Genomic DNA, 11170 nt, shown 5'->3' on the forward strand with positions numbered 1-11170 from the left:
CCAAGGCTATCTCCCTCCAAAACACTTCCCCGAGGCCGTAAGAGTCTCAGACTTTTAGGGGCACCTGGATGGCTCTGTCGATTAAGCATCCAATTCTTGATTTCTGCTCAGGTCATGATCTCCTGGTTCTTGAGCTCAAGCTCCACGTTGGGCTCTGCCCTGGCAGCACAGAGCCTGTGTGGGATTCTCTCTCTCCCTTTCTCTCTGCCTCTCCCTGGCTCACGTTCTCTCTCAAAAATAAGTAAAAACAAAGAAATAAAGAGGCTCAGACTTTTAGAATTCATGGGCCGGTTAAAGTAAAAATAAAATTGTTTAACTTAAAGATGAGTACATATACATGCTAATATAGAGTAGCTAATTTCTTATTTTGCCATCAGTGCACAGAAGAGTCCCATCATTGATTATTATTACCCTTTTATTGGAAAGAATCTCTCTCTTCTTTCTCTCTGTCTCTCATAAACACACACACACACACACACACACGAGAAAACATTTCTAAATTAATTCAACAAGTGCTCATTGAGCATCCATTATGTGCCAGGCACTGTTCTAGGCACTGAAGAATATGAAATAAACATTTCTCCTTCATGCTTAAGTTCTAAGTAAGGCATAATGCAATTTAAAAAAAAAGGCAGAAAGCACATAGTATTAGAAATGAGTGCAATAGGGGCATCTGGGTGGCTCAGTCGGTTAAGTGTCCGACTTCGGCTCAGGTCACCATCTCACGTTTTGTGGGTTTGAGCCCTGTTATCAGGCTCTGTGCTGACAGCTCAGAGCCTGGAGCCGGCTTCCGATTCTGTGTGTCCCTCTCTCTCTGCCCCTCCCCTGCTCATGATCTGTTTCTCTCTGTCTCTCAAAAATAAATAAATGTTAACAAAAAATTTAAAAAAGAAATGAGTGCTATAGGGGAAAAAACAAGGCAGGGAAGCAGGATGAGTGTGTCGGGGAGGAAGGCCTTGCTGGAGGTGAGGGAGCACCCCCACTCTTGCTGAGACAGGACGTGCAAGGTCCTGGCACACACGCATACCCACTGCATTATGCCATCTCACTACCACACACTGGAGAACTTACCTCCCATACCTGGTATCTGGAAACCGTTACCCTATGCTGTCCTAGCTCTGTAGACCTGGATGGAGATGGGGGGCACTGGTGAGGGTAGTTGAGGCTCAGCTTCCAGTTCATGGGTCCCCAGATGTCTCTAACTGTGGGCTTTCAACTCCTAGGCTATTGGTTGGCTGGGAGTTTGTCTTGCTGAAGACATGATTCAGGAAGTTTTTCATGATGCCTCCGAGTAAATCAATATTACCAAGAAAGAACTATGAGTCAAAGACTGTTGCTTTTTTAGGACAGAGATTCTGGGGCCCTCTCCTGCCTTCTCTGAGCTACCTTCCCTCTGCTAGACTCGCTGAATGAGTCTGAGCTGTGATTGCTGCTGTGTTCCCTCTGTGTGTTTCCAGCTTCCTGCGGGAAGAACATTTGGGAACATATCCTTCCACTCATGTTAGGAAGGTTTTCCTTTGAGTTTTGTCATTGAAGTTTTTGTTCAAAGGGACGTTTCCCAAACTCTAGAAATAAGATAGTAGAGGCATCTGGATCTCAGAAGTTCAGTTTCTCTCCGTAGCCACCCATCCCATTCAATGTTTCCCAGCTTCTCAGCAGCCTGTGTTCCTCTAGAACCTGAGTTTCTTTTTTTTTTTTTCCTCTGAGTAGAGTTGCACCAAATTCTCATGAAGTGCATAGGGCAACATGGCACTTAGAATCCTAGAGCCCTGAGTTCTAATCCTCACTCTGCCTCTGACTAGGTTGAGGCTTTGGGGAAGTGACTTGGACTTTCTGAACCCTGGTTTTCTTATCTGTCGTATTGGGATCTAGGAGTATCTATGTCATAGGGTTGTTGTGGGTATCAAACGAGAGCACATGCAGTAACTAAAATTTATTGAGGATATGTTTTGTGCCGCACACTATTCTAAGGGCTTGGAATGTGTGAACTAGTTGAATTCTCCATGAACCCCTTCAAATAGGAGCCGTTATTGTCCTCATTTTACAGAAGATGGAGCTGAATCACAGGGAAGTTAAAGAGCTCTCTCAAGGTCGCTCTGTGTTCCTCACACAAAGAGTGATGGTTTTCATCAATATTGTCTCTGCTGAAGGAATTAGGAGCCATCTGGTCTATGCTTGTCTTCAGAGCTCAGCCTGGAGCTGCTACTTAGTAGGGTAATTTCACTAATGGCCAAGAAATATATCAAGGCATGTTTCTCAAAATGTTAGAAACTTAATTCTCTGGGCATCTGGATGGCTCAGTCAGCTAAGCGTCCAGCTTCAGCTCAGGTCATGATCTCGCAGTTCATGGGTTCAGGCCCCGCATTGGGCTCTGTGCTGACAGCTAGCTCAGAGCCTGGAGCCTGCTTCAGATTCTGTGTCTCCGTCTCCCTCTGACCCTCCCCTGCTTGCACTGTCTCTCTCTGTCTCTCAAAAATTAAAAAAAAAAAACTTAATTCTCATACAGATAGTGAGCCGGTATCACTATCTGTTTAACTCATTAAGAGGGTCAGAGCAGGATGGTAAAGCCAGGTCCAAAGGGAAGGTGAGAGGGCGGTTATTAAAAAGGCAACCTGAGAGCTTCTTGTAGTGCTTATAGTGATGGGACTGTTCTTTTTTAAATTTATTTTTTATTGTATTATTTTTTAAAGTTTGTTTATTTATTTTGAGAGAGACAGAGAGAGCATGAGCAAGCCAGGGAGGGGCAGAGAGAGAGGGAGGATTGGAATCTCAAGCAAGCTCTGTGCTGTCATCGCTGATCTGGACATGGGGCTCGAGCATGAATCGAGAGATCAAGACCGAGCTACAATCGAGCGTTGACTATTTAACTGATCGAGTCACCCAGGCGCCCCGATGGAACTCCTCTGTATCATGAGGTGATGAAATCATACGGGACTAAATACAAATACACAAAGGAGTCCAAGTGAAGCTTGGGAAAGCTGGATAAGATGGGTGGATCGTATAATGTCAGTGTCCCAGACCTGGTCTTGTACTGTAGTCTCAGGGAACTGGTGGAGGGTGTACACGTCTCTGTGTGTTATTCCTTACAGCTAATCTCAAACAAAAGGCTAATTTAAAAACAAAACAAAATAAAACAAAATAAATAGCTCATAAAAAGAGACTATGAGAAACTTTTTTTGTTAACAGGCTATGGAAAGAAGGAAAGCTGAGATGAGATGGCTGAATTAAACATAAAAGTTGTAGTATCTTAGAGATAGGCCGTGGTCTTCGGGTTTATCATCTCTAGCAGCTGGAGAAGAAATCCATCACACATTATCAGTTCACAGAATGGTACCACACTTGGGTCACGATCATATGTGCAAAGTGGCACACCCTAGAGCAGGGCTTCTCTACCTCAGCACTGTTATGTTTTCTGGTAAATTCTGTGTTGTGGGAGGCTGTCCCATGCATGGTAGGATGGTTAGTGGCATCCCTGACCTGTATCTACTAGATGCCAGTAGCTGCCTCCCAGCCATTGACCAAAATGTGTCCAGGTGTCTGCTGGGCGTGACATCATCCTGGTTACGAACCACTAGCTTGGCTCTTAGGGCCCACGGAGCCAGAAGACCGTAGGGGAGCTCGTTAGGAAGTGCTCCTAGCATGACCTAAATCATCTTTTGGCATTATTCCCGAGTTTCGGATAGATGTTCACAAATAAAACCACCGATTACGGGGCCACTGTGCAGGACAGAAACACAATGCGCTCCATCAGGAGTCACAGACATTTAGCACAACGGAGTCTCAGAGACTCGCTAGGCTTGGTCCAGCCTTCTCGGTTTGCAGGAATGTGAGCGGAGATGGTTCCCGATAGGCAGACAACTTCCCCGGTGGCAGAGTGTGTCCAGTTAAAACTTGTTCTCTTGTTCCACAACGGATTTGAGGCCGTCCTTGTGGAACACAGTTCCTGTGCTTTGTGAGCACAGTTCTGTGCCGGTCACTGTACTCGGCTCCGGATTTGGAGGATGACTAACACTGGGTCTTGTGCTTGAGGTACTGGTGGTCTTACTGGGGACGGGGGCCTATGGGCAAATCATTCCTGTGAGTTGGAAATGGTGGATTTGTAGAGTGTCATGCTGGCCTCATAAGGGGTGTCAGGGTTTAGGGACGTCTAATGAGGCCTAGAATTCCCAGATCCTGATTGAGGAGGGATGGCTGTATCCACCGCAGGAGCCCAAAGCTGTTGCTCCTGGCCCAGGAGGGGAACGTGAAGCCCGAGAGTGACAGTCCTGGGCTGGGTTCTGGGGTGACTGGGGAGCCTGGGAAAGAATGCTAAGAGGGGTGCAGACGTAGGAGCTGTGAAGAACAAGGCGGAGAAAGGAGCAGAGGTACAGCCAAGAGGTAAGGTCAAAGGTGGAACAGGGTGGGCTAGCAGGAGAGATGCCATCTCCAGATGGAGACGGAAGACAGGTGGAGCCAAGGAGCAAGGGAACGGCATCAGACCACGCAGCGTTGGGTCCGGCCTGTGGCAGGCTGTCATGGGCCACGAGGGGTTCGCAGGGAGCTGGGTGCACCGGACTTGGAATCTGGGGCTTCCATGCCGGCTGCACCAGGGCTCACTCGAAGGCCACAGGGCGGGGCGGCCTCTGGAACTGGGGCTCGGATGCTGGGCTCGGAACAGAACCCTGGCGAGGAGGGAGTGCAGGCCTGGCCGCGACGGAGACACTTTCCATGCAGAGAGAGCATAGACCTCTCATGCTGTAGCGGCGAAAGACAGAGGCTCCCACCTTCAGACCCTTGCCTCCTTCCTCGTGATTTGCTGCAGGGCCAGGGAGGGGCGAGCTGGAAAAGAGGTACCCATGTGATTTCAGGAGGGGGGGTCAGACAAAATCCGGGAGCGGGAACAGTGCCAGGTGGGGCGCTGCCCGGAAGTTCTCTGGAGTGCAGCGAGCCTTCCTGGGGAAAACCCTTTCCAGAGAGGAGGAGAATATGCTGCAGTGATTTTATGCGGATAAAGATAGCACTGAAAATGAGCAGAGACCAAGATTTCTCCGACCTCAGATCTTACCAGTCTAACTTCTTTAAGGCTCTGGCTGACCAAACAGCTACGTAATAACTTTTTTCCTTTCCTTTCCTTTGTGGGTAATTAGATTAGAAAACCCTGATAAACCTGGGTCACAGCATCCCCCAAAACAAAGCATGATAGGGGAAAAGGTGAAGGGAGTTGATTTTCCTCTCGTTGGGATAGGAAGCGTGGCATTCAGGCTGTCCTGGCGGGGTCCCTGCCTGCCACTCGCCTTGTCTGACGGAGGTGGGAGGTGGGATGGTTTTGCTGAGGGGGGTGGGGCGTGGAGAGGCAAGAAGTGGTTGGTGAGAACTTGTAATCTTAGCGCATTAACCTTTGCAAAATTTCCCTGGGCAGGTCAGGCCCTGACTGGGGAGTTGTGTGAGTAGTTTGTGGTACCTCCGTGCTGCTGACTGATAAAATTCCCCATGTGCCGTAGCTAAATGGCATCTGTCCAGTGTGTATTGATTCCCGCCAGGACCTAGGAGTCACCGTGGATTTGGACCTCATAGCCATTACAGAGTAATGAGGATTTGGTTAGTAGGAGCTAATATAAATACTAACATTACTTGGCACTTTCCGTGGGCCAGGCATGCAGCATGCATTACTTTATTGGATTATCAGCCATTCTACGAAAGAGGTCCTATCACATACTCACTTTATAGATGGGAAAACTAAGGGTTAGCAAGCATAAGCAAGTTGCCACAGAGTAACTGGAGGAGCCAAAACGCAGGCCCTTTAGGAATGGTGGTATAGGAATGGCAGAGGCCACATTTATCTTTTGCTTTGTCCTACTGCTGTGTGGCGTGGCCCGCCAGACCACCACGAACTTGTTCAGACGTGGCTCTGGGCTGCTGCCCGTTGTGACAGGGCCCCGGCGTGGTGCCAGGTTGGAAGCTGCATCCCCTTCACCTGGGACTTTGCAACAAAGAGCACTGAGACCCTCCAAACCTGCTTAGAAAGTAAACGTTGTTTGCTAGACGTGAGTCCGTGTTACCATACTTTATGTACCGGCCGGATTTCGCAGTGTCGTCCTGGGGCTGACTCCTGATCCCTCCGCACAGAGATTTGGGATGCAGCACTGAGTGGGAAATGAGACACCGAGTTTCCTTTTTGCTCTGCCCAGAGCCTTTCTCCCTTCATCCTCTTCCTTCTGGATCCTTTGCGATCGCCCATCCCACCTCTGGCTTCCCACAGAACTAGTTAACATTCAAGAATTCCCCGTTTCTTCATCTGCAATTGTGCAACATCGACACCCCAAACACATTTTCCGAGGCTATTTTGGGAGGCTCCAGTCAGCTCCCTTCTTAGTGTGCTATTGTTTAGATCCGCCAAATGCTAGAATGTCTGACCGTTTATACTCCCCTTTGAGGCGAACTAGGCAAAGTGCCTGTGTCTGCGTCAGCCACTGTTTCGCCCCTGTGGCTTCTCTTGCTCTCTACCTCATTCTGTGGTGCAAAGAGACTCTAGAGAGGCTCAGCTGGTGACCGTAATACGGGCCTCCGGGGCTTTTAGAGGCACACATTTGCCATAGAAAATCAGTGATCTCTAGGACTGAAATGTGAGTCTGGGGAGGAGGCGCCGGACAGTGATTCAAGCACCAGGTGATCCATACCTTGGGAGAGCCACCCTGGGCCCGTGTCACCAGGCATGTGGTGGACGCGTGGGCTTCAGTATGGCCGCCATAGAATTGCTAGCTGTTCTTTTCCAACACAGAGGTTGGGATGAGAGCCATGTAGCCTCACTACCTCTACTCCGTATTGCCGAAAGGCATCTAATCACCCAGATTGGTCCCAGGCATAGAAGTCATGGTTGTTACCGGGAATACCTAGGTTTGCAAAGCAGGATGGGAAAATTCCCATGATGCCAGGTGTATTAGTTTCCTGTTACTATTGTAACAACTCACCACAAGTGTAGTGGGCTAAATCACACACTTTATCGTCTTCCAGCTCTGTCTTTGAGAAGCCTGACTCCTCACTGGGCTAAGGTGTGGGCAGGGCTGTGCTCCTCCCTGGATGCTCTGGGGAGAATTAATTTTTTGCCCTGCCCAGCCTCTAGGGGCTGTCCACATTTCTTAGTTTATGGCCTTTTCCTCGTCTTCAAAGCCTATGACATTGCACCTCTCTGTGTCTTCCATAGCCACATTGTCCTTTGCTGCTTGCTCTTCTGCCTCTCTCTTCCACTCTTAAGGACTCTTGGGATTATACTGGACCCGCCTGGATAATCCACAATAGTCTATTTAATTTAATTTATTTTAAAAATTTTTACTTATTCAAAAAGTTTTCTTAATGTTTTTACTTATTTTTGAGAGAGAGAGACCGAGCAAGTGGTAGAGGTGCAGAGAGAGGGAGACACAGAATCTGAAGCAGGCTCCAGGCTCTGAGCTGTCAGCACAGAGCCTGATGCGGGGCTGGAACCCATAGACAGTGAGATCATGACATGAGTTGAAGTCAGATGCTTAACTGACTGAGCCACCCAGAGGTCAGTTTAAAATAGCTGCCTTAATTGGATTAGCAATCTTAATTCTTCATGCAATCTTAATTCCTCTTTGCCAAGTAATGTAATATATTCACAGGTTCTGGGGATTAAGTGGGGGGCGCAGGAGGGGCATTATGCTGCATATCACACCATGTCCCTAGTCAGAGCTGTGGTCAAACAGAGCTCTGCAGGAAGAGGTCGCCATTTATCAAGGGCCGACCAAGTGTCAGACATGAACCTGGGTCTTTACAGATTCTTATTTAATCTCCCAACATTCAATCCCTCATTTACAAGTGAGAGAATGCGGGTTCAGAGAGGCTTAGTGACTTATCCAGAGTCTGTGGCTGGTGACTGTGGAATTCTGTCTGTATGTACTCCAGCCCTGCTGCCTTCTGCTACCCTCTGCGCCCTCCCGAATAGGCCCAGAGGCTTCCAGGTGTATGTGAGCACAGGTGTGTGTATGTGAGACTGAGGGACAAAAACACAGTAAGTCACCTTCTGCACTTGAAGCCAAGGAGAATCAACCTAAAATAGGTGAGGACAGCAACCAGATGCAGTGACTCATCTGAGAGAAATTGCTGGCTCTTCAGCTGCTGGCAACAGAGGGCCATCAGGGTGCAGGCTCGGGAGACCCATCCGGACTGAAGCACAGAGAGCGGTCGTTTATGCAGCTGGCTTAGAACTTGCCTGGCGCAAGGGCACCTGTGGGGCATGATCCAGGCAAGATCTGAGGTATAAGAATGTCTCTGTTTTTTCTCCCCTCTTCTGTCAGGGAGTAGAACAGCCTTCCTTGGCCTCACTATGCCCGAGCCTGGGTGGAACAGTCTCGAATCCTCCATACCTGTGTTCTCGGTCTGGGCTCACCACGAGACCTTGGGCCTGACTTGTTGTTCTAGCACATCAGCTCTCCCACAAAACCAGGATTCTAAACCTCACAGGCCCTGGTTACTGCAACTCAATCATTTAACTCTCTGCTGGCCTCTCCTCTCCTTCCCTCTCCTTAACCTCTGGGAGGCCTCACCGCCTGCGCCCAGGGGCCGCCTCCACTCCCCGCACTCAGGGGACCCTCAGTTTCCGCGCTTCTGCTGAGAGACACAAGGACAGAATTCTCCCAGCTTTTCCCTCCCAGCTTTTCTACTGCTTCCCTCTATTTTCTGGTTTGTCTCATTTCTGATGTTTTCTCCCAATTCTAGTTTGGAATTTTCACATTCTTTCTATTCTTTCTATTCCTGTGGTTACCCTAAAGTTTTCACGTGCATACTTCATTTATCACAGTCTAATGTTTATCCATATCTTTCCTGTTCCGATGTCAGCTTCCTTCCTCCCTAGAATGAAAGACACTGATGCTTGGGGCGCCTGGGTGGCTCAGTCAGTAAAGCATCCGACTTCGGCTCAGGTCATGGTCTCATGAGTTCGAACCCCACGTCCAAGTCTGTGCTGACAAGTGGAGCCTGGAGCCTGCTTTGGATTCTGTGTCTCCCTCTCTCTCTGCCCCTCCCCTGCTCATGCTTTGTGTGTGTCTCTCTCTCTGTGTCAAAAATAAACATTAAGAAAAAAAAAACCGCTGGTGCTGGAGAGCAGCACGTGGGGCTGTGCTCCAGGCCTCAAGGTGATGTGACGCCAGTAAACTGTGGGCAGAGACCCTCTGTGTGGGATCTGGGGGGATGGGAGGGATGAACTAGGGAAGGATTCAGTCACCGCCGCCACCGCTGATTCCTGCCGGCCCGTGGCCTTTGGCTACTAAGTGCGTTCGTTTCTGGGGCGCTGTCAGAAGAACCACACTGGGGGAGCGTAAAGCAACGGGAATTCGTTCCCTCCAGTTTTGGAGGCTGGATGTTCGAGATCATGGTGTCAACAGGGTTGATCCTTCCATGGGCTGCGAGGGGAGAGCCTGTTCCGTGCCTCCCTCCTAGCTCTGGTGGTTTGCCGGCAATCTTTAGGGTTTTTTGGTTTGTAGTGGCATCTCTGCCTTCATATCATTTCTCCTTCTGTGTGTGCATCTGGGTCCAGACCCTTTTTTTTATAATAGACACCAGTTGTCCTAAAAGAGGGCTCACCCTAATGATGTCGTCTTTACTGAGTTAACTGCTTTCATCTGCAACGGTCTCCACATACGGTCACACTCTGAGGACCACAACATTTGAATCTGAGGAGACATAGTCCATTACACTAATATATTAAGTATAATAAGTACAGTGATACTTCCTAATGCATTTGTGAAAAAAATTAGCAGTGTGTCTGAAAGGTACTTTTGAACCTAAGGGTTTGACCTTAGTGGTACCAATAAGGCATTATAATTTATTTTTCCCCGCTTTATTGAGATAGAATTGACATACACCATTGTGTAAGTTTAAGGTGTAAAACATGTTTGACATACATGTATATTGTAAAATGATTACCACAGTAAGATTAGTTAACACCTGCATCACCCATAGTTACCCTCTTTGTGTTGAAAACTTATGATCTGTTCTTTTAGCAACTTCCAGGTATCCAAGATAGTATCTATCATGATAGATTCACCCCCACATTCACCCCCAGCCCCTGGCTCTGGGAGTTCTGTTTTTTGTTTGTTTGTTTTTTGTTTTCTTTTGTTTTGTTTAGATTCCACATAGAAGTGAGATCATACAGTATTTGTCTTTCTGTAACTTATTTAACCTAACGCTCTCAGGATTGAATCCACGTTATTGAAAATGGTGAGGATTTCTCTCTTTCTGTGGCTAATATTCCATTGTGTGTATTTTCTTTATTCATCCATCCATCGATGGACACTTGGATTGTTTCTGTGTCTACAGTGAACACGGGGTGCAGATAGCTCTTCAGGACAGTGATTTCTGTTCCTTCAGATACCACCCGGAAGTGGAATTGCTGGGTCATATGGTAACTCTAGTTTTAATTAAAAAAAATTTTTTAATGTTTATTTTTGGGAAGGACAGCGAGTGAGCAGGGGAGAGGCAGACAGAGACAGACATGGAATTTGAAGCAGGCTCCAGGTTCTGCGCTATTAGCACACAGCCTGAATCTGACTCGAACTCAACAGCTGTGAGATCATGACCTGAGCCAAAACTGGATGCTTAACTGACTGAGCCACCCAGGCGCCCCTGATTGTTTGAGGAGCCTCCATACTGCACTCTATAGTGGCTGCGCCATTTACCTTCCCACCCAGAGCTCCGGGTGGTTCCCTTTTTTCCACGTCATTGCCAGTGCCTATTATCTCTTTATCTTTCTGATAATAGCCATTCTAAAAGGTGTGAAGTGATATCTCACTGTGGTTTTGATTTGCATTTCCCTGATAATGAGTGATGGCAGCACCCTTTCCTGTACCACTATTGTACTACTATTGAATTGTCAGAGTTCTTTATATATTTTGGATATTAGCCCCTTATCAGATACGTGATTAGCAAGTCTTTTTCCCACTTTCCATAGTATGCCTTTTCATTGTGCTGATGCCTTCCTTTGCTGTGCAGAAGCCTTTTAGTCTGATGTAGCCTCATTTATTTGATTTTGCTTTTATTGCTTGCACTTTGGGTGACAAACCTAAAAATCCATTGCCAAGACTCATGTCAGAGAGCTTCTCTCCTATTTATTGCAGGAGTTTCATGGTTTCAGGTCCTCCACTTAAGTCTTTGATTCATTTCGAGTTAGTGTGTGTGC

General features: G+C 47.7%; 1 protein-coding gene across 1 annotated transcript in view; it reads left to right on the top strand.

Annotated features, from left to right (window-relative positions):
- Nucleotides 1–4573: 4573 nt before the first annotated feature.
- BAALC (BAALC binder of MAP3K1 and KLF4) overlaps nucleotides 4574–11170 on the top strand; it is a 45403-nt gene continuing 38806 nt past the window's right edge. The window contains exon 1 of the mRNA XM_029923311.1: nucleotides 4574–4829. Coding sequence (XP_029779171.1) covers nucleotides 4574–4829 — 256 coding nt within the window. The remainder of the gene's footprint in view (nucleotides 4830–11170) is intronic.

Source organism: Suricata suricatta, chromosome 15 (assembly GCF_006229205.1).
Source record: "Suricata suricatta isolate VVHF042 chromosome 15, meerkat_22Aug2017_6uvM2_HiC, whole genome shotgun sequence".
NCBI lineage: Eukaryota > Metazoa > Chordata > Mammalia > Carnivora > Herpestidae > Suricata > Suricata suricatta.